The sequence below is a fragment of the Monodelphis domestica genome, chromosome 1 (genome assembly GCF_027887165.1).
Source record: "Monodelphis domestica isolate mMonDom1 chromosome 1, mMonDom1.pri, whole genome shotgun sequence".
NCBI lineage: Eukaryota > Metazoa > Chordata > Mammalia > Didelphimorphia > Didelphidae > Monodelphis > Monodelphis domestica.
This window is the reverse complement of record NC_077227.1, coordinates 536,339-562,894: the sequence shown is the minus strand read 5'-3', so window position 1 is coordinate 562,894 and position 26,556 is coordinate 536,339. Positions and strand designations below refer to the sequence as shown.

General features: G+C 46.3%; 1 protein-coding gene across 1 annotated transcript; it reads left to right on the top strand.

Moving 5' to 3' along the window:
• The first annotated feature begins 1,056 nt into the window (after positions 1-1,056).
• On the top strand, positions 1,057-26,274 carry LOC130453517 (oocyte zinc finger protein XlCOF6-like). The gene is made up of 4 exons (XM_056794572.1): positions 1,057-1,420; positions 18,804-18,930; positions 19,424-19,522; positions 20,435-26,274. The coding sequence occupies exons 1-4, from the start codon at positions 1,361-1,363 to the stop codon at positions 22,675-22,677; spliced, it is 2,529 nt and encodes an 842-aa protein (XP_056650550.1). The 5' UTR covers positions 1,057-1,360; the 3' UTR covers positions 22,678-26,274.
• Positions 26,275-26,556: the final 282 nt, after the last annotated feature.

The following is a 26,556-nucleotide window of genomic DNA, read 5'->3' as shown; positions in this document are numbered from 1 at the left end:
GGAGGATCAGCCCCCCCTGATTGTCCCATGGACTTGTCTCCTTGAGCCCCTCCCCCAGTCCACAAGGCCCAGAGACCCTTTAGAGGGCTGGGGAAGGCCTAGGAACCCCCTCCTGCCCTTTGGGAAGCCACAGAAGGCAGCAGCAGCCCCTGAGCCCAGGCTCTGAGCCCTGATGGACAGAGGACAGTCTGGGGGTGTCTGTGTGTCTCAGGGCGGCTGGGCTCAGGCTGCTCAGGCCTGGCTGCTTCTCCCCTCCTTTGGGGCTTTCTGGGCAGAGGCTGGGAGGCTTTGCCCTCCCCTCCTGCAGCCCACTGGACAGGGGAGGAAACTGAGGCAAGCAAGGTGAAGTGACTTGTCCAGGGTCCTGCAGGGGGAGATCTCAGGCCTCCCTGACTCCAGACCCTGAGCTCTAGCAGGCCCTGAGGGGCTAAAAGCCCTGGAAGGGCTTCTCTCCCTGGAGGATCCTTCCCTTGCTGGCCTCAGGCCTGGGGCTGCTGCTCTGAATTCCTCTCTGCTGTCTCTGGGGCTCAGGAGGGGAGAACACACAGGCCTGGGCTGGGCATGGCCTGCCCTCCCCTGGGATGGGGGCGTTGGGGGCCCCCCCAGGCCCTTCCCTGGACTCCAGCCTCTCCTTCCAGGCTTTGGGCCTGTCCAGGCTGAGCTGAGAGGGAGCCTGAAAGGGAGGCCCATCGGGGGAGGCAGCAGGGGGGGTCCAGCACCCTCTGGGGGGCCCTCCTAGGCCTGCCAGCCCCCAGAAGCCCAGAAGGAGCTCTTTCCTGCAGGCATCCCCAGGCCCGGCCCCCAGAAGCCTGGCTCTGCCCTCCCCCAGCAGGGGCTCCAGGAGAGAGCATCTGCTCCAGCTCTGAGGCCAGGAGACAGCTGGGAGGAGGGCGGGAATTCCCTGAGGGGTGAAGGAGAAGCAGGGAGGGGCAGCCCCAAAGCCAGGGTCCCTCCTCACAAAGGCTTCTGGGAACGGACAGGGTGGTGCAGGAAGGGGTGGGGCCTGAGCGTACGGGAGGGATGTCGCGGGCGGAGCCTAACAGAGAGGCGGGGGTCAGGCAAGGAGGCGGTGTCTGAGAGGGCCGTGGCAGGAGCGGAATGGAGGCGGGGCAGAGCGGTAATGGGTGGGGCCTAAAGCAAGGTGAGGTTGAGCTACTGTCTGAGGCAGAGGGAGGTGCACGCGGCAGGCGGGGCGGGCTCCAGGTCTGATCAGGGGCGGGGCCTAGGCTGGGGCGGGCTTTCCGGGTTTTAAACTTGGCTTCCTCCATCCCGCCCTCTCCTGCTCGTGGGCTCCTGCGCATACTGTGCCGTCCCGGAGGAGGTGAGGCGTCTGTCCTTCAGGGATCCCCCCAGACCTGGCATGGAGAGCTTGGAGGAGTGCGGAGAGGACGCCGCGCTGGAGCCCTGCAGGACCCCCCAGGTAAGCAGCAGCGGCTTCTCCTGATGGGGAGGCTCAGGCAGCGGGTGTAGACGCTCCACTCTCCTAACATGGAGACTCAGGCCCACGTGTAGACGCTCCTCTCTCCTGATGGGGAGTCTCAGGCCCAGGTGTAGACGCACCCCTCTCTCCTGATGGGGAGGCTCAGGCCCAGGTGTAGACGCACCCTTCTCTCCAAGGCTCCAAAGTCACCCGTTTCCCTTCTTGAATTCAAACCCTTCCCTGAAGCCCCGTCCTGGTGTCCGGTCCAGCCGGATACAACCGTGGGGTCCGTGAAGCAGCCACCTAAAAAGACCATAGGGGGAGAGAGGGGAGACCAAGCACGCAAGGAAGACAGAGTCTGTCTGATAGTGTCAAGGCTCGTTTATTGCAGGTGCAGGGTAAGAATATATTGTGATTAAGGACGGGTTGTAACAGGAGGGAATGTGAAGAGTTTTTATGGTTTGTGGCCGTTGGTCTAGCGACGCCAGTTTCCAGGAGGTAACTTGTTTGTTCAGATTCTCAGAAACCCTTATCTTGTTCCTGGTCATAAGTTTTCCCCAGATATGGTCTCTGACAATTCCCCCTTTCCTTTTTATTAGAGGGAAGGTTTTTAAGTCAGGACCGCAGCGACGGCCCCTGTCTTAGGCTACACAGGGGGAGTTACTGGATCATCAGGGGTGGAGGACCTGTGCTATTCCCATCATTGGGTTACCACCCTGCTAGTAAGTTGGAGACGATCAGTATCAAACGGGGTGTGTGGTTGGTCAGTATCTGTTATTTCAATACGATGATATTGGACCCTAGGGAACTTAGTAAGGGCTGAGTCAATGTTTGATTTGATAAATCCTTTGATAAATCCAGTCAGGCGTTGGAAAGCCCAAGGGCCAAAGGTGAGGATTAGGAGGAAGATAATAAAGGGAACTAGTATCTGGGAATTAGGGTAGAAAGCCAAGGGGAACCTCTCAAAAGGTTGTTGTACCATCCTTCTTGGGCCTCGGCTTCCTTTTTTCTAAGGGCTAGGCGGTCTCTTAATTTTGCCATTGATTCTCTGACCACGCCCGTGTGGTCAGCATAAAAGCAGCATTCTTCTTTAAGGGCTGCACACAATCCCCCATCTTTTAAAAGAAGCAGGTCGAGGCCACGTCTGTTCTTTAGTACAACTTCTGAGAGGGAGGATAGGGATTTCTCTAAAGCAGAGACAGATTTTTCTAGGGCTTCGAGGTCAGATGTCATAGCAGAATGTAGAGCTGCGAGGTGTTGGGTCTGTAGGAGAGGGGTGGTGCCAGTACCAATGCCGGCAGCAAGACCCCCAATACCTAGAATGATGGCAAGAGTAGAGAAGGGTTCCCGCATAACCCGAGGGAATGAAGACAAAAGTTTACCCAAGGCGGTGTCTGAGTGATAGGTAATTCTGGGCCATAATTGTATAAGCACACAGAATTCAGAGGAGGTATTAAAAACCTGAAGGGAGATGCTGTAATGGGGAAAATTTTAGCTTCTGGGATTGTTATAATATTGCACAATGGCCGCCAAGGAATTTACTTATGAAATTCCTAAAATTGAAACACTCAAGTCAGAATGGAGTTTATGGAGGTTTAATCACAACGGGAGTAGGGAAAAGGAGAGGGAGAGAAGGAGAGAAGAGAAAAGGGAAAGGGGCTACTCAACCTCTGACCAAGGCAGAGTGAGTTCTAGGCCCAAAGGGCCAAGGTGGAAAGAATCAGTCCTTAACTCACGTGAGTGATCTGAAGGAAAGCTGTCTGCAGGCGTCCTCTCCCTCGAAGCTCCTAACACCAACTGCCATCTAGCTCTCTCCACAGGAAGTGAGCGAATTCCAGAGGCTGTTCCTTACCTCACTTCCTGTGTCTCACAAGTGCCAATGGTTGGCTCGAGCTTAGCTTAGGACAGCCCAGGTGGGCAGTTGGTTATTTCTGATTTGTCATTGACTAGCACATGCCCGTGTAGTGTGGGTGTGCACAATTTTTGGGTGCTAGACCAAGATGGAGACTTTTAAAATTCACAATCCCCCCTGATGATGATTGGGGGACTAGTCTCCCCAATTGATCACTAAACATAAGCATACTGCACCCCAAAAATTTCTAACTGTAAGTGTATACAAAAATTTTTTCCCACTAAGAGGAAAATTATAATAGTTGTAAATATGGGAAATAGAGGAGAGAGAAAGACAGCAAACCAATGTTTTGCTGGGCGCATTGACAAAAGCCAATTAGGGGGCAGTCCCCTTTGGCATAAGAGTGTACATTCAAAAATGTTCAATCAACCACACCCCAAGGTTCATTCTGGATCTTCCTGTAGTGAAAAGGTTTAGATATCTTTCTGCAAACAGTTCATTCTCTGGATTCAGTTAGTTAGCAAGCTTCTTCTCTGAAGATTTATCTCGAACAAAATTTAAATCTTGGATTTGATGAAATACAATCCCCCCTGAAGAAAGTGTTGAAAAAACACTGAGTCCAGCTGAGGATTCAAGTTTTAGTTGTGGGATTGTGTGAGTTAATCCAAAAGAAAAACAAAACAAAATGAAAATAAAATAAAAAATCAAAATGAAAAGAAGAAAAAGGGAAAAATTAAGGGAAAAATATAAACCCTTTATATATGCATATTTATATTAAAGAAGAATTCAAAATCAGTATCAAAATTCAAAAAAAAATCTATGTATACAAAATTTGAGAAAGCAAGAATAAAAAAAATTTTTTATTTTTACAGGCCCCTGTATTAGGGTCCAGTTAAGTAATTTCTAATCCCACAAGTCTGTAGGACAGAATGCAGCATATTTTACTTCCCCATTTGCAGCCAAGGCTACAGGAAGTTGCCATACTATAGGAGAGAAAAAAGAGGACCAGATTTCTTATTTTATATCTAGGGAAGTGTTATTCCCTCATCTGATTTTACCTTCGTTCTCAGGGATGGATGGAGTCAGGATGGTAGCCAACCTTAGGTACTTGTCTGTAGGTACTTTCATGAAGAGTGTGGATACAGGGAAGGCCTACATCTTAATGTCTGTCAAGTGTCGCAACCCCGAGTCTCACACTAGGTTCAAGTCCTTGGTATTGGCTTAGAAATGCATTAATCCTACCTGGATTGGTCTTTTGATTTTTAGACCTGTGAGCTCTTTTGGCATTATCCAGGTTATCTCTGTGCTCCTTTTTTGATCCTGTTCCTAGAATCAGACACAAACATTAATCATAGTCCCACAACAATTATCAATAAATGGCAGGTTCCCAAAGTCTAAAGCTGTTTGGGTGTGTATTAGTAATAACAGCAAGTATATATATTTAAACTAATATTGTAGAATAAAATTAATATTGATCATATGTACCTTAAGTACATAGAAATGAGAAAAGGGAAAAAATAAAATAATGTAAAAATAATAATAATAATAAAATAAGGAAAAGAGAAAAAAGGAAAAAAGGAAAAAAAATTAAATTTAGGAATTCAATGTGTCAAAAGCAGAATAAAACAGTTCCACTTGTCAATGGGTAGTTATCTCCAATGCATGTATAGGATACAGTCAATCAGTCTCAACAGAGGATGCTCTCTTTACATGAGAACAGTGAATCCAAGAGTCCTTTTTTCCAACCTTTATAGATGTTGGAGTAGTTAACAATATTTGGAATGGTCCTTCCCATGAAGGTTCAGTTGCTCCAGTATGCTTGAAATTCTTAATATAAACTTTATCTCCTGGGTTCAGGTCATGCAGAGAAAAGTCTAGTGGTCCAGCTTGTACTGCAGCTCCGGATTCATGAAGTTCACGTAGTTTGTGCTGTAATTCCTGTATATAGGAAGCAATGGTAGTATCTCCCCCTAATAGTGATGTATATGCAGGGGGAAAAGACTTAGCCTGTATAGGCAGATGTCCAAAAAGCATCTCAAATGGTGAAATATGTAAGTCTCCTCTAGGCCTGCTTCTAAGATAAAATAGTGCCAGAGGGAGAATTTCAGGCCATTTTAAATGGGTCTCAGTGCATAATTTTCCAATCATAGTTTTAAGTTCTTTGTTCATCCTCTCCACTTGGCCTGAACTCTGGGGGTGATATGGAACATGGAATTTTGGAGTTATCCCCAAGCAAGAATATATTTGATTTAAGACAGAATCGGTAAAATGACTCCCCCTATCAGAATCAATACGTGCTGGTAGGCCAAAGCGAGGAACAATTTCTTTTAAAAGCACCTTAGCAACAAAAGCTGCTGTGGCTCGGGCTGTAGGAAATGCTTCCGGCCATCTGGTCAGTTGGTCTACTATGACCAAACAAAATTTATATTGTCCAGCCTTTGGCATTGTTATAAAATCTATCTGCAGGTGCTCAAAAGGTGTGTAAGCCAGAGGACGTCCACCAAAGGCTTTGCTACGAGAGGCGTGTTGGTTATATGCCTGGCAGGTAGGGCAGGATGAACACACTTTAGAGGCTACGGTAGTTATACCAGGGACTATCCATACTCTCTTGACAGAGTCCACGATGCCCTGGGTACCAAAGTGGCCATTATTATGAACAGATTGGCAGATTTGGTGATAGAAACTTCTAGGGAGCAGGGGTTTTCCTTCAGGTGACACCCAGACTCCATTGATCTGTTTCGCTTTGAATTTCTGTTTCCATTTTTCCACTTCCTTCTCATCATAGGAAAGTGATAAATTTGAGTCATCAGTAGTTGTTAATGTTAGAAGTAATTCAGGCCCTTCTATGGCTGCCAGCTTTGCAGCAGCATCTGCTCGGTCATGTCCCCTAGAGACAGGGTCGGTGCCACCTGTATGGGCAGAGCAATGAACTACAGCTAGGGCTTCAGGCAGCTGAAGAGCAGAAAGGACTTCATTAATAATTTCTGCATTAGCTATGGATTTTCCAGCTGAGGTTAAAAATCCTCTCTGGAGCCATAGCATCCCGACTGAGTGACAAATGCCGAAAGCATATCTAGAATCCATATAAATTGTTGCCTTTTTACCCTTGGCAATTATACAGGCATGTTTCAGAGCTATGAGTTCTGCCCCTTGAGCGCTAATGTTAGAAGGTAGTGAGGCTGACCACTCAGTGGCAAATTCTGAGACTACAGCAGCTCCACTGTAGCTGATGCCATCCCTCATGAAAGAGGAACCATCAGTAAATAAGATCAGGTCTGAGTTCTTTAAGGGAGTGTCCAAGAGATCATCTCGAGGCTTTTCTGCCATGGACACTAGTGTTTCACAACTGTGTAATGGTTCTCCTGAAGTTGGTAAGTCTGGAAGCAAGGTGGCAGGATTAAGGGTTGAACAGCGTTTCAAAGTAATGTTTTCATTATTTAGCAAGGTTATTTCATACCTTGTAATTCGCTGATCAGAAAATGCCTGTGTTCTCTGTCTTAGCAATAATGCTTCTACCTCATGTGGACACATAATTGTCAATGGGCATCCTAATACTAGATCAACGGTTTTTGTCACTAGTAAAGCAGTAGCAGCCATTCCTCTAAGGCATGGTGGTGCTCCTGAAGCTATTGGGTCCAGCTGGGCTGAATAATAAGCAACTGGATGCTGAGAAGGCCCCAGAGTCTGAGTTAAAACGCCTGAGGCTACTCCTCTTCGCTCATGTACATACAAAGTGAATGGCTTGTTGTAATTTGGGATGCCTAGAGCAGGGGCAGATAAGATAGCCTTTTTTAGCTCTGATAGAGCTGACATGTGTTCAGGCTCTAATTTGAGGGGTTCAGGGACTACATCCCTTGTTAGTGCTATAAGAGGTTTAGTAATTTCCCCATAGCAAGGAATCCATTGTCTGCAAAACCCTGTTGCTCCCAGAATTGCTCTTACCTGTTTTTTAGTGGTAGGAGCACTCAATTTTTGAATATTCTCAATTCGCTTGGGAGAAATAGAGCGGGCACCAGCTGTCAGAATGAACCCCAAATATTCTACTTTGGGGAGACACTACTGAACTTTATCCTTCGAGATCTTATGACCTCTTTTGTGCAATTCCAAAAGCAGGTGTTTACTATCTTCCTGACATGCTTCTGCATCCACGGAAGCCAAGAGTAGGTCATCTACATATTTTATTAATTTGCTGTTTTTAAATTTTATATTATCTGTATCTTGTCCCAAAATTTGTGCAAATAAGTTCAGACTTTCTACATAACCCTGGGGCAGATGACTCCAGGAATATTGTATGCCATTCCAGGTGAAAGCAAAAATATGCCTCGAGTTCTCATGTATGGGTATAGAAAAGAAGGCTGAGCACAAGTCTACTACTGTAAAGTATGTAGCTGTGCTAGGAATAGAAGAAATAATAGTATTGATATTGGGAACTATGGAGTGTCTCTTTATAACGTGATTGTTCACAGCCCTCAAATCCTGTACGAATCTATAGAGGTGTTTGCCATCGGGCCCCCTTTTTGGTTTTTTAACGGGGAGGATGGGCGTGTTGTATTCAGATTTACAAGGGAAAATTATTCCTTGGTCAATTAAAGAATTTATTATTGGGGTAATGCCCTCCATTGCCTCCTTGGAAAGAGGATACTGAGGAATGCAAGGAGGTGGGCTGGATTTAGTTTTTATTTGCACGGGAGTAGCTGATTTAAGTAAGCCTACATCAGTAGAAGATGTGGCCCAAAGAGACTCTGGTATATCTGTAGGTATTTCAAAGGTGGGAGGCTCCTTTGCCTCCTGGCTCTCTGAGAGAAATACAGGGAGTAAATTTAAGGTTTCCTCGGGCACTTCTAAAGAGAGGGAGCCATCTGGGGCGCACATTATTGTGGCTTGTAATTTGCATAGTAAATCTCTCCCCAGCAAATTTGTGGGAGATCCAGGCATTAAAAGAAAAGAATGTTCAACAGTTAGGGGTCCCACACGTACCATGCGAGGAGAAAGTTTTGGGACCTTTAAAGGTTTTCCTGAAACACCTACTACATTTAAAGAGCCAATAGAATCACATTTCTCATCTGGTTTGCTTACTAGAACTGACCTAGATGCTCCAGTGTCTAGAAGACAGTCATAGTATGAATTTCCTACCTTTAAAGTGACATGAGGTTCCTTATTGTTCGGGGGGGGGGGGGTATATATAGGGATTATTGGCATTAAAATATCAGGGTCTGGAAAATCAAAGGTCTCATTCTTTGATTCCAAGGCCCTCACCCCCCCTTCACACCTTCATAAAGATGCTTGGGCAGTTTTTTGGGACCCTCCACGCTGTTGGGGGTGTTCACCCTGAGTGTAGCGTGGTCGAGCTCCATTTCTTATATATTGTTGTTGGGCATTTTTTGGGATAGTATCATTTTCTGTATTTTGAGCACCGTCATTTTGATTGGCATTGTGATTCCTATAGTTATTATTCCTAAAGGTATTATTATTTCTTGTTTCCCGTAGCCTGCTCCTACAGACTATCATTGCATGGCCTCTCTTCCCACAGAAGGTGCATATTAAGGGGTTTGTTAATGATCTATCTGTGGATTCCTGCAAAGGGGCCATGGTCTCTCCCTTACTTTTCAATTGTTCCTTTAAAATTTCAATTTCTTTTTCTAAGTCTGACACTGATTTATTGTGTGTCTCAGGTTTTTTTGTACGATTCTTATAGGCATATGCTGCTACTTTCCTCAGTTCTTCGAGGTCCGTAGACTCCCAGTTGGGACAGCTGGTTTCAAAGTAGTCTTTTACTGCTGAACAACAATTCCTAACGAATTGTCTGCGTATATGTTTAATGTCTTTTTCTCTGGACAAATCAAGGTCCATATATGTACTTCCTACGTCAATAAGTCTGTCCATAAAGTGGGAGGGGGTCTCATCAATTTCCTGTCGGGATTGTTCAAATTTTTCCCATGCATCAGGGCTATCAGAGCAGTCTCTCATGGCTTTTAATAATGCTTCTCTGGCCAGGGCTAGTTTTGTGTGATCCTGTACAATATTAGGGTTCCAGTGTGGATCTACAGTTGGCCAGTGATGAGCTCCTCTACCACTTTTCTTATTAGCTAGAGAGATGACATTATTTTTCTCTCTCTTTGTCAGAAATGTATCTAACAAATTCTCCACATCCAACCAAGAAGGATCAAAGTTTCTGAATATATTTTCTAATTTTTCTATAACCAACATTGGTTCTGCCTCAAATGATTGAACATTGTGCTTGAATTTTTCTAAATCATCAGGTTTAAAAGGTGTATAGTGTCTTACAGACACCAAGTTCCCTTCTTTATTAAAGGTGGGTACTTCCCTCAATGGAAATAAACTTCTGTCTAAACTATCTGGTGTTACTGTTTCTAGGCTACTTGCTCCATTTTCAATGTTAGGATTATTGGCTGTTGGAGATTAGAGCATTAGTGGAGGGGAGGGCAGGGGGAAGGGCTGGGACAGGAACAGGGGGTGGGGCTGGAGCATGAGCATGGGTGGGGTGGAGGGCAGGGGGAGGGGCTGAGGAGGCAGGGTAAGAGGCATGAATAGAAGGAGGAATCAGGGTGGGAGGGGCAAGAGTGGCAGGGGGAGGGGCTGGGTGGTCTGGATGGGGAGGAGCTGGTTGGTGTGAAGGGGCTGCTATTTGAGCCAAATCGTTTTGGGTAGGGTTGGTCAGGGAATCTGATAATGATGGGGGATGGAGAGTTAAATCACTCCTATTATAGGATGTTTTTAACTCCCTTTCAATGTTTTGCAGGAAGGTTTTTATCTCTCCCCATTTTTCCTCCCTAATTTCATCCAGGGAAGTTTTCATCTCTCCCCATTTTTCCTCCCTAATTTCATCCAGGGAAGTTTTTATCTCTCCCCATTTTTTTCCCCTAACTTCATCCCGTTCCACCAATTGTTGATAAATAAAAGCATTTTTTTTTTGTAATTTGTTCAATAAAAGTATTTTGGTCCCGAATTCTTTGATCAGTGACAGTATTCAGTTCTTTATGTTGCTGATCAATAAAAGTGTGCAGTTCTTTAATTCTCTGATCAGTATTAATATTTTGTTCCCTAAGTTGCTGGTCAATAAAAGTGTGGAGTTCCCTAATTCGTTGATCAGTGATAGTATATTGCTCATTAATTTGTAGATCAATAAAAGTGTGTAGTTCCTTGATTTGTTTAGTAATAGAAGGAACAAGGGAGTGTTCTCTCTTAGAGGTTAGGTATATTATTGTAAGTACAACAATTACAATCCCAAGGCAGATGAATGTAAGGGTCACGAAGAGGTTTATAGTTTCTGAAAAATACCATCCTAGAGAAACACCTACTAAAAATCCAATGTACTTGGTCATTAAACTTATAAGCCAATTTCGAAGCAAAGCAGACAGTGGTTGTAGCCACATCTTTCTTCTTTGAGTCAATTACTAGGTTGCCTGTGACTTTTTTTTTTTTACAGTAGGGGGCTCCCTAGTCTACAACCCTATACAGGCTAAGGGCCTATTGTGTTGTAAATTCTCCTTAGCAAGCTTCTGGGAGGGGTTACAAAAGCCTAATGCAGGAAGGTAGAAGCTATGAAAAGGCTGATTAGGAGTGAATAGACCGTAAACAAAAGGTAGAGCTAAACCTCCTTCTTTTACAAAGTGTGTATATGGGAGGGTCCCAGCAATCTTCTTTAGCCCTCAGGCTAAAACTGCTAGGACCATGTGCTATCTTCCTTGAGCAAAGCTCACTTAAATTTTTTTTAAGACTAGAAAGGCCAGGAAACAGAAAAATGGGTTTTAAATTAGCTCCCTAGCTGTATTCAGCTGTTTTTTTTTTTTTTTTTTGCGGGCGAGGAGCTCCTAAGAGCTCCTTCTCCTGAGGTTCCTCGTTGCTAATCAGTTGATTAGGTAATCCTGGCCTGCCTCTCAATCTACTGAGCCACCTCCTTAAAGTAAAAGGAGAGGGAAATGAGAGACAAAAGGGAGAAGAAAAAAAAATCCTGTTGACCCCAATTTAACTTAAGGAGAAAAGGAGAAGAGAGAAAAGGTGTTTTATACTCACCTGTTCTGGCAGCTGTGTCTTTAAGCCAAGGTATTTGGTAAAAGGACTGACGGAGTGAGTAATAAGTGGGGTGAAAGGGCAAGAAAATTCAGGAAATTTATTGAGGTTCTAGAAACTTTCGAAGCACTAAAGCAGGGCCAAGAGCCGGAGTGGGTAGCCGGGGTGGGACCTCTCCTGGGTGATTAGTAAGGAGATCAGAAGACTGATATAGTTCTTTTTCCCGAAGTGGTTACGCCAATTGTAATGGGGAAAATTTTAGCTTCTGGGATTGTTATAATATTGCACAATGGCCGCCAAGGAATTTACTTATGAAATTCCTAAAATTGAAACACTCAAGTCAGAATGGAGTTTATGGAGGTTTAATCACACTGGGAGTAGGGAAAGGAGAGGGAGAGAAGGAGAGAAAAGGGAAAGGGGCTACTCAACCTCTGACCAAGGCAGAGTGAGTTCTAGGCCCAAAGGGCCAAGGTGGAAAGAATCAGTCCTTAACTCACGTGAGTGATCTGAAGGAAAGCTGTCTGCAGGCGTCCTCTCCCTCGAAGCTCCTAACACCAACTGCCATCTAGCTCTCTCCACAGGAAGTGAGCGAATTCCAGAGGCTGTTCCTTACCTCACTTCCTGTGTCTCACAAGTGCCAATGGTTGGCTCGAGCTTAGCTTAGGACAGCCCAGGTGGGCAGTTGGTTATTTCTGATTTGTCATTGACTAGCACATGCCCGTGTAGTGTGGGTGTGCACAATTTTTGGGTGCTAGACCAAGATGGAGACTTTTAAAATTCACAATGCAGGGGGTGAGGCCGGTGTTGCAGGCCCAAAAGGTGTTATTGGGGGCTTCTAAATAATGAGGGGAGTGGGAGATGGAAAGGGTAACATTACAAAGATGGGAGTGAGAGGAAGGGGAGTGACCTAGGCAGAGGCCTTTGCCGGAAACTTCGGCAAGGGTGAGGCGGTGGGGGTACGGGGTGCAGCGAGGGGAAGGGGCTGAGGTGTTGCGAGGGTGATCAGTAAAAGCGATTCCTTCATAGTATGGGGCCTGCGGGTGGAGACATAGCCAACAGCTGATCGTAAGGTTCGGGGTGGTAGCATTCAGAGCCAAATAGGAGCTATCAATGAGGTTAAATGGGGTATCGGGCAGGGAATGGAAGACAGTTAGTGCTGCATAAAGCTCTACCAGCTGTGCGGACTCATAAGGGGTTTTGATAGAGCGGGGGCGGTTATTCATAACTGTGGCGGCTAGGCCAGTTTTAGAGCCGTCCACGAAGACCGTGGGTGCCCCCGGGATAGGTGAGGATCGGGTTTGGCGTGTAAGTATGAAGGGGGTTAGGGAGAAAAACTGCAACAATTTATTACTTACTGGGCATGTGGTTGTCCAAGATGCCCTGGTAGGTAGATATGAGTATAGCCCAATTATCATTTTGAGATTTGAGCCAGTCAAGTTGCTCCTTGTTATAGGGGGAGACTACATGGTCAGGGGAGCGGCCGAAATGCCGGGTGGAGAGACAGGTGCCCATCATTGCTAATCGGGCACTCAGGTCAGGATAAGGGGCAAGAATTTTTTGGTTATACATAGGGAGGTGGATCCAAATGAGGGGAGAGGGATCTTGCCATAGAAGTCCCGTGGAGGAGAATTCAGTGGGAAAGATGAGAAGGTAAAGGGGAAGGTGGGGAGAAAAATACCCAATGTTCTGTGTAGCTATAGCTTGCTCTACTTTCCTAAGGGAAGCTTCGCCTGCTGGGGTTAGGGAGCGAGGGGAGGAGGGGTCAGCATCCCCTCGAAGGATGTCCTCCAGAGGGCGAAGGTCCGCCTTGGCGAGTTGCAAATAGGGGCGGAGCCAATTGATGTCCCCTAGAAGTTTCTGGAAATCATTAAGGGTTTTGAGAGTGGAGCGTGTGAGTGAAACCTTATGTGAAAATAAGGAGTCAAGCTCAAGGCGGAATCCCAGGAAGGTGAAGGGGTACTGGGTCTGGACCTTGTCAGGGGCTATTCTGAAGCCGCGGGCCTGAAGTGCGCATATGATGGTCTGAGCTATAGTTTGTGTTAAGGGGGGAGATGGAGCTGCTATCAGGAGGTCATCCATGTAATGAATGATGTAAGCTGAAGGGTATCGTGTCCTTACAGGGTCAATGGACTGAGCTACAAACTTTTGACATAAGGTGGGGGAGTTAGCCATGCCCTGGGGGAGAACACGCCATTGGAATCGAGGGTTGGGCCCTATGTGATTAACTATGGGGATGGAAAATGCGAAGCGGGGACTGTCGGCTGGGTCAAGGGGAATGGAAAAGAAACAGTCCTTGATATCGATGACTATTTTACTAAAACCTTTTGGGATGGCAGTTGGAGATGGAAGGCCTGGTTGTAAAGCCCCCATGGGAAGCATAGTTTTATTGACCTCTCTTAGGTCCTGCAAGAGTCTCCATCCCCCAGATTTCTTTTTGATGACGAAAATGGGTGTGTTCCAAGGGGAGGTAGAAGGTTTGAGGTGACCCAAGGAAAGTTGCTCCTGCACCAACGTTATGGCAGCCTGAACCTTTTCAGATGTTAAAGGCCACTGATCAATCCAGACAGGGGAGTCAGATTTCCATGTAATTTTATCAGCCTGGAGTGCAGGAGGATCAGTGGCCCTTATGAAAAATTCTGCAGCCCCAGACCTTCCCTGTTCTTATGAGGTTGAAAGGAAATGGGGTGGGGGAGGCCTTGTTCCCTTTTTCCGAGGCCCTTCCCTGGGAGGTATCCAGATTTTAACATCATGGTGGTGACAGGATCGCTAGGGCTAACCAAGAGAAGTCGCATTTGGGCTAGGATGTCTCTGCCCCAGAGATTGACAGGAAGTCCTGCGACTACATATGGGCGAGTGGTGCCACTGTTGCCCTCGGTGTCCTGCCAATTAAGGACCTTAGAGCTCTGAAGGGTATCTTGGACTTGGCCTATTCCTGATAGATGGGTGGATGAAGGTTGAAGGGGCCAGGAGCGGGGCCAGTGAGCCTGAGAGATAACAGTGGAATCCGCCCCTGTGTCCAGTAGCCCAGTAAAGGTTTTTCCTTCAATGTTTAATCGGAGAATGGGTCGGGACTCAGTAAGTTGCTGCACCCAGTAAATATTGGAGGAGCCTGGAGAGGAAGGGCCCCGTGTGTGGGTTATTGCAGGGAAATTGCCAATCATAGGGAGGGGGAGGGCTTGAGCTAAGCGTTTGCCTGCAGGGATGGTAACAGGGCCATGTGAGGATTCTATGATAATTTTTATTTCCCCTGTGTAATCATTATCGACAAGGGTAGGATGTACTACGACACCTTGCAAAGTGGTGAGTGCTCTACCGATGACCAAGAAAAACATATCAGGGGGTGGTGGTCCAAATTTGCCAGTAGGGAGGACTATTGGGCCCTCCTCAGGTGTCAATATTCTGGTGGTGGAGGCACAGAGGTCCAAGCCTGCACTGCCTGCTGTGGCTCGAGTAAGGGAGCTGGACAGGGGCTCCCGAAGGAGCCCCGCATCCCGTTTCCCTGTACCGGGGGAAGAATTTGCCCATCCAACGTAATTCTGGATCGGCAGTCTCGGGCCCAGTGCCGGCCCTTCCTACACTTCGGGCAAATGCTAGGTGGTGGTTTGGGGGGGGGGGGGGGCTATTATCGGTGCAGGGGTCTGCCTAGGATTTGTCCCGGAAGGGCATTCACGTGCAAAATGGCCAGGTTGCCCACATTTAAAGCAATTTCGAGGGGGTATTGGGGCGAGAGGCCTGGATGGCTGCCCCAATGGCTAAAGAGATGGACTTGTTTATTTTGTGATCATAAGCGTCAATATCATTGCATAAGCAGATCATCCCATCTAGATCAAGATCTCTTGCTTTTCCTCTTAGGGCGGCCTTACAGGCAGAATTAGCATTTTCGATTGCCAAATGCCTCAGCATCGGGTGATCTGCTCCATCCTGGCCCAAGACCCTTTCGGCGGTTTCTAAAAGTTTTGCAACAAATTGAGCGTAAGGCTCATTGGGTCCCTGGAGAATTTTTGAGAGGGGTGCCGTGACAGACCCGGCGGCAGGAACTGCCCGCCAAGCAGCTGTAGCGGCATGCGCAGTTTGCATGAGCAAGCCAGGGGGCAATCTCATCTGCTGGTTTTCTAATGCAAAGTGGTTACGGCCAACGATTTTGTCAATCATCCAGGCGGTTGTCTTGTCATTTTTCGAGTTAAGTTTAGCCTGATTTTCTGCCCTTTCAAGGAATTCTGCCTTCCAAATTAAGAATTGTCCCCTGGAGAGGACAGATTGCACTACCTTGGACCATTCGGAGGGGAGCATATGTCCTTCTCCTCCAAGCCCCTCCAGAATGGAGAGTGTAAAAGGAGCGTTGAGGCCATAATTTTTAACAGCTGAATGGAGGTCTTTAATGTGTTTGAATTTTAATTTGTTATAAATCGGAGTACGGGACTGTGGCGAGCCTGAAGTGTCAGCGCCCCTGGGGTGTTCACCATCGGTCTCATTTCCCTCCGCCCCTTTGGAGTCAGAGGATTCGCCAGAAGGGGGGAGGGAAATATCCTCGGGGGGAATCTGAGCAGCCTGTTGTTGCCTAGTAACAACCGGGAAGGCGAGGTCTTATCTTTTGATCGAGGTGGCTTGGACTTAGGGATCAGAGGCCGGAAGATATCTATTTGCAGATCATGTAATTGGTTAGTTAATGTATGCACCTCCTTTTGAAGTCCTAGGAAATGTTTGAGGTCAGCGACTTGCCGGCCGAGTTGTTTTGTGGCCTCTTTAAGATTCTCAGAGCCAGGGAGTAAGGGGAAAACAAGAGGGGTGGGGTGCCGCCGGCGGGGTTGTACCGGGGAGGCCTGTTTTTACACTGCGGGGGAGGCCTGTTTTCCAGGCGATTACTGTCCTGATAGCGTGCGGCCTCTTCCTCTAGCTCTGTCTGATAAGCGGGATTAAGTGTGTCCTCTGAATCAGGGTTCCTATATAGAACGGGATAAAGGTGGGGTTTGGGTTTGGAAGGGACAAGAGGTTCCCTAAGGGAGGGATTTTCAATTGGTTCATCTAAGAGGGAGGGAGGGCGTTTGTCCTTTTCTGATGGTACTTCCTCTTTCTCAGTTTTTGTCTTATAGTCTAAGATAGCATCTTCAGCTAGGCTGAGGAGGTGGGAGACCTGTTTATTAGTGTCGGCTTCTTTAAGAATATCACGGATTAGTCCGTAGTAAGAAAAATATTCATCGGGGATCTCTTGCCCTGATTTTATTAGGCCGTTCAATTCTTTGCCCACTTTGTTCCAAGTAAGGGGGTGAATTTCCGGGCCATGTAGAAATGAGCCAGGGGCAATGTTCCTCTATAAAGCAGAAAAATTTAAATAGATTTTTTCTTTTTTACCCTAATACCTCTCTCCCTGAGACTATCTTTTAATTCTTTAACAAATAGAGCTTCTTTTGAGAGTGTCTTCCCCGTGTCTCATTCACACAATTATCACATACCCTTCCCCACGTTTTCGCCAATCCTCTCGTGAGGGTATAGAAACGGATACTAGTGGGTCCACACTCGTAAGCGATTTGAGGGCTCAGTCAAAGTCGGTCCGGCCAAGGACATTCACTCACCCCAGAACAGGATGGACCACGTCGCTTGAGCTTAGGCGGATGGTATAAACCCCCATCAGGAAATCGCCCTGTTACTCGTATGCGAAACGCGGACTGAGTTTCCTCTCTTCTCTGCAGTCACACACACAGTCACACATACAGTCACTCTGGGGTAATCACTCTCAATTTTTTATGCCTATGGGGGATGGGACGACTTACCCTACCTCAAGGCTGTCCGTCCAGCCTCTACCCTTCCTTTGTCCGTGGAATTTGTTCCTCAGTCGTCCGGTAAGCTGTCTTACTCAAGCCCCACACATTGGGCGCCAGTTATCCGGGTCCAGCCGGATACAACCGTGGGGTCGGTGAAGCAGCCACCTAAAAGATCATAGGGGGAGAGAGGGGAGACCAAGCACGCAAGAGAGACAGAGTCTGATTAATAGTGTCATGGCTCGTTTATTGCAGGCGCAGGGTAAGAATATATGCACATGAGGTGGGGGGGGTGATTAAGGACGGGTTGTAACAGGAGGGAATGTGAAGAATTTTTATGGTTTGTGGCCGTTGGTCTAGCGACGCCATTTTCCAGGAGGTAACTTGTTTGTTCAGATTCTCAGAAACCCTTATCTTGTTCCTGGTCAAAAGTTTTCCCCAGATATGGTCTCTGACATCCTGGGGCTCCTGCTGGGCCTCTTCTTCAGGACAACCTGCAGCTCCTTCCTGGTTGGCCGTTTCTCCCCTATGGAAGGCAGGTTCTGGCTCCGGCTCCGGCCCGGCTCCCTCCCTTCCTCCTGGGCCGAGAAGTCGGGTCTCTTTTGGGCCCAGCACGTGCCCAGGCCCAGTTGGGAGGCTTCAGGCCAGGCTGTGGAAGCCAGAATGGCGAGGCCCAGAGGAAGGAGGACGTCCAGGAAGCAGGAGCAGCTGGTCTCGAGGCCGGGTTCTGGGTTCTGGGCTCCACCGAGGGCCAGGCTAGGACAGCCCACTGTCAGCTGGCATCGAGGCCTTGAAGGCCAGAATCAGGCCCGAGTGCAGGACACGGACAAGAAGGGCTCCTGTGCAGATGCAGAGGACACACTTCCAGGCAGGACGGGATCCCCCATGGCTGCTCCAGCCCACTCTGGCTCCAGCCATTGTCCTAAAATGGCACCTGACCCCGTGTCCCCCTCAGCCTGGGTTCTGCTCTCTCGACAGCCCAACAGAGACTCCTTTAGGCCTTCACAGGCCTCCACAGCCTGGCTGCCTCCCCATGGCCAGGCCTCCATCACCTCCTCCTCCTGTATTCTTCCAGGCAGCCTGAGGCCTTGGTGGAGGCCCTCCATCACCCCCATGTCCCGTCTCTTGGTGTCCCCATCCAGTTTCTCAGTGCCTGGCATGTGCTTGGCCCCTCACAAGTGCCTGTTGCTGGTTCTGCTGCCTTTGGGAGATGTCCAAAGGGGAAGCTGAGCTGTTGAGTGAGAGGCAGCATGGCCTGCTGGGAAGGGCTGTGGACAGGCCTGGAGTCAGGGAGGGGACCAGCTCTGACCCTGTCTGTGTGACCATGAACAACCCCCCCCACCCTTCTGAGCCTCAGTTTGCTCATCTGTAAATAGGGACAAGGAGGACTTGCCTTCCCGAGGGGATGGTGAGAGAAGTGTTGGCCAGACCTTGGCTGTCACCAGTCATGTGCATGGCGTCTCCCCATTAGACTGGGGGCTCCTTGAGGCCAGGCTCTGTGTTGGCCCTTCTTTGTATGCCCAGGGCTTGGCCCAGAGCCTGGCACAGGACAGACTCTCCCTCAGTGCTGGCTGACTGATCAGTGGCTGTTCTGTGTGTCCTGACTCTGCATCCAGGACAGCCTGAGGGTGGGAGCCCAGGCTGGGGTCCGAATCAGCCTTTGTCCTTCCTGCCCACTTCCCTTCCCCTCCAAGGACCCTCTGGGCTGTGGTCCCGGACTGAGGCCATTTATATGTTGTTTCAGGCCTCCGTGACATTCAAGGATGTGGCCGTGGACTTCACCTGGGAGGAGTGGAGGCTCCTGGACCCTCCCCAGAAGGAACTGTTCTGGGAGGTGATGCTGGAGAACTACAGGAACCTGGTCTGCCTGGGTGAGGAGGGCTCTTCTGGGCCTTGGGATCTGCCCATGGAAGGGGATCTGCTTCCTTCTCCTGGGCCCTGTCCAGGGTGCAGCTGGGATTCTCTGGCCTGTAATGGCCTGAGCACTTCTTATGCTAACCAGGCCAAAAGCCAGGCTGAAAGGCTCTCGTTTTGTTTGTCTAGCAATGTAGGGCTTTACTGTGTGGTCCCAGCCCAGCTCTGCTCCCTCAGACCACAGGGACCTTCTCAAGGCTCAGGGGAAGTACTTGAAGTCAGCCAAGCTCCCAATACCTCAGTATTGAATGGATCGAATGAACCCTTGTCTTTCAGAACCCCCCTCCATTCCTTGTTCCAGTCCTGTGTCTTCCCAGGGAAACAAACCAGATCAGCCTTGAGATGTTTTCTCTAAGCAGCTCCATGGCACCCAGGCTCTATACTAGCTTGTTCCTAAGGGCCTGGGAGATCATCCTCCCTCTTCATCTCTTTGCCCTTTCCCATGACTAGGCCTTGCTGATTCAAACAAGGATGTGAGGATCTCTGAGCTGGAGTCAGGGGAACCACATTGGATTCCAACTGGTGGTGTCCTAAGAAGCTGCTGGCCAGGTGAGTGAGGGAGTAGATGAGTGCCTGACCCTGGTGCGGACACAACAACCCATACACAGCTCTGCTGGTCATTCATCTCTCAGCCCACAGAGAATGGGCTCCTGGGTGATCCCCTCAGTGACCTTCTGGGCCAGGAACTCCTCTCTCTGCCACAGACCCCACATAGAATTCCTTCCTGCCTCCTCCACTTTGAATCATTTTGCCTCAAGGTATGGATACAAATGACCAGGTTCTGCTGGTACCTTCATAGTAAGGAAAAGAAATTCCATTGTGGGTGGAGCTCTGGGTTGTCTTAATCTTTTGTGGAAAGCAAAATGGAATTCTTCAGTGTCAGAGCTACACATGAATTCTTTTCCTTAGACCCCCTGATCATAATCTCATGACTCCTTCCAGAGGTCTAATTCAGGTGAAGATTTTGCCAGGTTTGTGTGTCCTTTTACAGCCCTTCCTTGTTGGCCTTGAGAGTTTTTCCTGACCCGGCCCTTCCTTGGGCTCTTCTTTTTAAATCCTTACCTTGTGTCTTAAATTGTTGCTATGTACTGCTTCTGAGGCAGTCTTGTGTGTCCATGTCTTTGTCTATAATGGATAACAATAGTATACATAAACATGTATAGACACATATATTCCAGGTTACATTCATACATGGTGTAGGGCAGTCAGCAGTCATCCCCACCTGTAATGATTCTGAGGTCCCTGCATCAGTTTTCCCACCTTCAGCTAATTTAATATTATTCACCCATATCAAAGGATAAGCTTGGTGAATGCAAAGAAATTTTAGAAGACACGTAAACTGATTTCCATTTACATGAAAACAAGGACAGTGTTTGTAGCAGCCTGATTATTGCGGAAAGTGACTCCTAGACAAAAGCTGATTCATCCAAGGAAAAGCTCTGTTCATATTCTTTCTTTCAGGTTGGGAATCGAGGCTGCAGACCAAGGAGTCAGCTCCCAAGATGAGTATTTCTGTGAAAGTCTTATCCCAGGAAAAGTTCTTGGAGGATGATCTAAGAATCTGCAAGATGGCGAAAACCTGGGAGTGTGATGGCAGGTTGAAGAAAAAGGAGAGCATGGAGGGGAAACCTTCTAGAGGAATAAAAATAATCCAAGCAGAACCTCCCAATGAGGCTGGAGGCTCTGCATATGATAAATACAGTCAGACCTCTAGCCCAGAGCCAGGCCTTTTTCCACAACAGGGAGCATCTGTAGTTATGCAGGGCCAGAAAGGAGATAACCAGAGAGGGAGTTCCACCATGTATTTGAACCAAGGACAAAGTGATCAAATCCATTCCAGGAAGAAACGTCGTAATAAGGTTACAAAATGTCAGAAAGTGCTGGGCCATGATTTGGGCTCCATAAAAAAACGTGGAATTCTTTCTGAAGAGAAAGTTCATGAAAGGGGGAATTCATTCCCTCGTATTAATGAATGTGGTCCACACCAGACAACTGATAGGGGGAAAGAGTGTAATGAGTTAACTAAATGGAGGAAGACAGGTCGTGCTAAACTTTACTCTCGTTGTCAGAGTAGAGAGAGACGGTACAAATGCAGTGAATGTGGAAAGGCCTTCCAGCAAAAGGGGGATCTTAAAAGACATTACAGAATTCATACTGGAGAGAAACCTTTTAAATGCAGTGAATGTGGAAAGGCCTTTTCCAGTGCTGGAACACTAAAACGACATCAGAGTACTCATACTGGAGAGAAACCCTTTGGTTGCAGTGAATGTGGGAAGACATTCGGAAGAAATTCTCACCTTTTAAGTCATCAGAGGAGAATTCATGGAGTAATTAAACTTTATGAATGTAACGTATGTGGGAAAGCATTCTCTAGGAAGTATGATCTTACTACTCACAGTAGTATTCATGCTGGAGAGAAACCCTTTGAATGCAGTGAATGTGGGAAGGCCTTTTCCAGGGCTAGAACACTAAAACAACATCAGAGTACTCATACTGGAGAGAAACCTTTTAAATGCAGTGAATGTGGAAAGGCCTTCCTGCAAAAGGAGGCTCTTAAAAGACATTACAGAATTCATACTGGAGAGAAACCTTTTAAATGCAGTGAATGTGGAAAGGCCTTCCAGCATAAAGAGGCTCTTAAAAGACATTACAGAATTCATACTGGAGAGAAACCCTTTGAATGCAGTGAATGTGGAAAGGCCTTCCAGCATAAAGGGGTTCTTAAAATACATTACAGAATTCATACTGGAGAGAAAGCTTTTAAATGCAGTGAATGTGGAAAGGCCTTCCTGCATAAAGGGGCTCTTAAAAGACATTACAGAATTCATACTGGAGAGAAAGCTTTTAAATGCAGTGAATGTGGAAAGGCCTTCCAGGAAAAGGGGGCTCTTAAAATACATTACAGAATTCATACTGGAGAGAAACCTTTTAAATGCAGTGAATGTGGGAAGGCCTTCCAGCAAAAGGGGGCTCTTAAAATACATTACAGAATTCATACTGGAGAGAAACCCTTTGAATGCAGTGAATGTGGAAAGGCCTTCCAGCATAAAGAGGCTCTTAAAAGACATTACAGAATTCATACTGGAGAGAAACCCTTTGAATGCAGTGAATGTGGGAAGGCCTTTTCCAGGGCTGGAACACTAAAACAACATCAGAGTACTCATACTGGAGAGAAACCTTTTAAATGCAGTGACTGTGGAAGGGCCTTCCTGCAAAAGGAGGCTCTTAAAAGACATTACAGAATTCATACTGGAGAGAAACCCTTTGAATGCAGTGAATGTGGGAAGGCATTCCGAAGAAATTCTCACCTTTTAAGTCATCAGAGGACAATTCATGGAGAAATTAAACGTCATGAATGTAACGTATGTGGGAAAGCATTCTCTAGGAAGTATGATCTTACTACTCACAGTAGTATTCATACAGGAGAGAAACCCTTTGAATGCAGTGAATGTGGGAAGGCCTTTTCCAGTAAGTCATATTTTACCCACCATAGCAGGATTCATGCTGGAGAGAAACCTTTTCAATGTGATATTTGTGGAAAAGTACTTCTCTCTAAATTTAACCTGAACCATCATCAGAAAACCCATATTGAAGAGAAACCTTTTTTGTGCAGTGTTTGTGGGAAAGGTTTTCCTGGGAAAAAAACTCTGACTGCACATCAAAGAACTCATGCTGGAAAGAGAACCTCTGAGTGCAGTGAATGAGGAAAGATCTTTCCTCGAAAGTCATCTTACATCTCACTCTACTATTCATATTGGGGGAAAAATCTTTTGAATGAGAAGGCTTTGGGAAAGCCTTTCCCCAGAAAACAGCACTGACTCTCCCCATCAGAAAACATATTCTTGGGGAGAAACATTATGAGTGCGATGTATGTGGAAAGGCTACACCCACAATAAAAGCCTTTCTTTCATAAGAAAATACATTGGTATAGGGCTGGAGCCCACCAGCTGTGTGGTTTAGTAGATGGAGAGCCAGACGTATTGTGTAATTAGAAATCTTCAATTCTTGAACTTCATCTCCCAGAATTCTTTTTAATTCATCCATGTTACATCCTCACATTTGGTAAATAAGTTGTGTGTAACTCCACCCTTTCTCTCTCTTCTGATGGCGCTCTGTGCTCTGATGGCTATGAGTGGGGTCGTGGGAAGCTTTCTTTAACTGAGATTATTTTCCTTATTCTTCAAATATTTATTAATAAACTATACAAAACGTAATACTTGAAGTATTTGGATATTAATATTTAACCTTACTTATTTGGCCTACCACTTCGGGAAACGAATTCTCAGAATTTCTTCTCAGCCTCTCAGGGAAGTCAGTAAGTTTGTCCAGCGGTGGGGTCTTGTTCCATCACAGGAGTTGGGAGAGGTTTGGAGGTCGGTCACTGCTTCTATCTCCTGCTCGCTCACCCTGCTTGGCTTCCACTGCAGCTGCCGCTGCCCCAGCAGCCATTCCTGCTCCTCCTCCTGCTGCTACTGCGGCTTATTGTTGCTGCTACTGGTAAGCTGCCCCAACCTGTCTTTTCCACCCACCCCAGCTTGCTTCCTATACTTCCTGCCAATCCCAGCCCAGTGGGGATCCCTTTCTCCTACCAGGCAGCCTTTGACCCAAAGGGGGTCCTGGTCCTCCCTCCTAGCTAAGCCCTCTTTCCACCACAGCTATAGGGTGTCCTCCCCTCTAAACCCAGCCCAGGAACCTTGGCTTAATCCTTCTCACCCCTGCCGGGCAAAAACCTAGCGAGGTGGTCTAGAAAAAACTTCAGTCCTTATCTCTGTCCACCTTACCTTTTGTATTCTGGCACATTGTACTACCTCAACCTCCTCCTCTGCTACACACATTTGTCATATGTCATGCCATTGGCATGCTATGGCTTCAGAGGGGATTCTTAACATCAACTGGAAAGTGTATTGCCAGCACAGACCTTATTAATCGACTTCTTTCTGTCCTCTAGCTCCCTGAAGACATAGCCATTGGTCACTGCTCTGTACACACCTGGCACTGACCCTGTCTCTAGGGGAAATGTCTGAGAAGATTCTGCTGCAAAACTAGTGGCCATAGAAGGGCCTGAATTAATTTTAACATTCACAACCATTGATGACTTAAATTTATCACTTTCCTATAATGAAAAGGAAATGGAAAAATGGAAGCAAAAATGTAAAGCAAAATAGATTCGTGTAGTATGGTTGTCTTCTGAAGGAAAACTCCAGCTCCCTAGAAGTTTTTATCAACAAATTTGATGATCGATGCATAAAATGGCTATTTTGGCACCCAGGGAATTGTAGATTCTGTTAAAAGAGTATGGAAAGCCCCTGGTATAACTACTATAGCCTCTAAAGTGTGTACAGCCTGTTCTACCTGCCAAGCATTTAACCAACACACCTTTTGTGGCAAAGCTTTTGGTGGACATCCTCACTTATACACCATTTCAGCATTTACAAATTGATTTTATCTCTATGACAAAAGCTGAACAGTATAAATGTGAATTTTAGATTTAATCCACCCTGCTTATACTAACAAAACAGGAATGTCTACACCCCTACTTAAGAATTAAATGTTAAGCAAGCAAGAGCTAGAAAAAAAATCAGAAAATGTAAAATCAATCATTTTGATTACATTAAATTAAAAAGTTTTTGTACAAACAAAATGCATCCAAAATTAGAAGGGAAGCAACAAATTGGAAAACAATCTTCATTACAAAAACGTCTGACAAATGTCTAATTACTCAAATTTATAAAGAGCTAAACCAATTGTACAAAAAAATCAAGCCATTCTCCAATTGATAAATGAGCAAGGGACATGAATAGGCAATTTTCAGTTAAAGAACTCAAAACAATAAGCACATGAAAAAGTGTTCTAAATCTCTTATAATCAGAGAGATGCAAATCAAAACAACACTGAGGTATCACCCCACACTTAGCAGAATGGCCAACATAACAGCAAAGGAATGTAATAAATGTTGAAAGGGATGCGGCAAAATTGGGACACTAATTCATTGCTGGTGGAGTTGTGAATTGATCCAACCATTCTGGAGGCCAATTTGGAGCTATGTCCAAAGGAGGATAAAAGACAGTCTGCCCATTTATCCAGCCATAGCACTGCTGGGTTTGTACCCCAAAGAGATAATAAGGAAAAAGACATGTACAAAAATATTTATAGCTGTGCTCTTTGTGGTGGCAAAAAATTGGAAAATGAGGTTATGCCCTTCAACTGGGGAATGACTGAACAAATTGTGATATATGTTGGTGATGGAATACTATTGTGCTCAAAGGAATAATAAAGTGGAGGAATTCCATGGGCACTGAAACAACCTCCAGGAATTGATGCAAAGTGAGAGGAGCAGAACCAGGAGAACATTGTACACAGAGACTGATACACTGTGGTACAATTGAATGTAATGGACTTCTCCATTGGTGGCAATGCAGTGACGCTGAACAACTTGGAGGAATCTATGAGAAAAAGCACTGTCCACATCCAGAGGAAACACTGTGGGAATAAAAACACCAAAGAAAAACAACTGCTTGAATACATGGGTTGAAGGGATGTTGGTTGAGGATGTAGACATTAAATGAACAGCTTAGTGCAAACGAACAACATGGAAATAGATTCTGATCAAGGACACAAGTAATACCCAATGAAATTGCGCGTTGGCAGTGGAAAGAGTGGGTGGAGGGGAGGGAGGGAAATAATGTGATTATTGTAACCAAGGAATAATGTTCTAAAATGACTAAATTAATTCAAATGGAAAAAAAAAAAGAATTAAGTGTTGAGAAGGATGGTCAGTAACAAACATATGCTAGCAAATGACAAATCAGAAACAACTGACAGACCCCCTGGACTGTCCTAAGTCAAGCTTAAGCTACCATTGCTACATGTGAGATGCAGGAAGTGATGTAAAAAATGTTCTATATATTTCCCATCACTTCCTCTCTCTGGCCTCTTTTTGCAGAGACGTGACTCGTTGGCAAGATGTGGCTCTGGCTCTCTCAGGGAGACATGGCTCTCACTCTGTCTCCCACTAGTGGAGAAGTTGGTCTCTGTCAGCAACTTGGGGGGTGTTGGGTAGCGTTTAGCATCTTGGGTCTTGGTGTGGGCATGCTAGGTGAGTAGTTTAGACTGATTCCTTTTTCGTTTACCTTCCAAAACACTATCCTCTTAGGAAGCCCCTAATCTTCTGAGGAGGCCTTGTGGTGGAGGTCTTTGAACTCCCCTTGGCACAGGCTAGACTGGAGAAATTTTATACCTTTTCCCCTCTTTCTTCTTAATTCCTTCCCTCTATATTAATTAAAGCACTCAAAAATTTAAAACTGACTTGAGTATTTTTATTGGGATTTGAATTAATCCCTGGCGGCCAACTAAATTTATATTTCAGTCAAAACCCCCTAAATTTACCTCATATAAATTTTGTCTGGTCATAGTCAATCAGCTGACTTAGTGACCTGAAGCATTTTCTACTGTTCAGGAAACAGTGGCTTTTGTTGCCAAAGTACTTTTGAAAGAAATTATTCCTTGTTTTGTCCTGCCAGCATGTATTGATTTGGATAGGGGAACTCATTTTACTGATTCAATCTTACTGCAAATTTATTCAT

Bases quoted from the DNA above. Each gene is read 5' to 3' on its own strand.
- LOC130453517 (XM_056794572.1), top strand. From the start codon at position 1,361: ATGGAGAGCTTGGAGGAGTGCGGAGAGGACGCCGCGCTGGAGCCCTGC. The intron at 1,421-18,803 runs GTAAGCAGCAGC...ATGTTGTTTCAG, and splicing joins AGCCCTGCAGGACCCCCCAG to GCCTCCGTGACATTCAAGGA. The intron at 19,523-20,434 runs GTGAGTGAGGGA...TCTTTCTTTCAG, and splicing joins CCTAAGAAGCTGCTGGCCAG to GTTGGGAATCGAGGCTGCAG.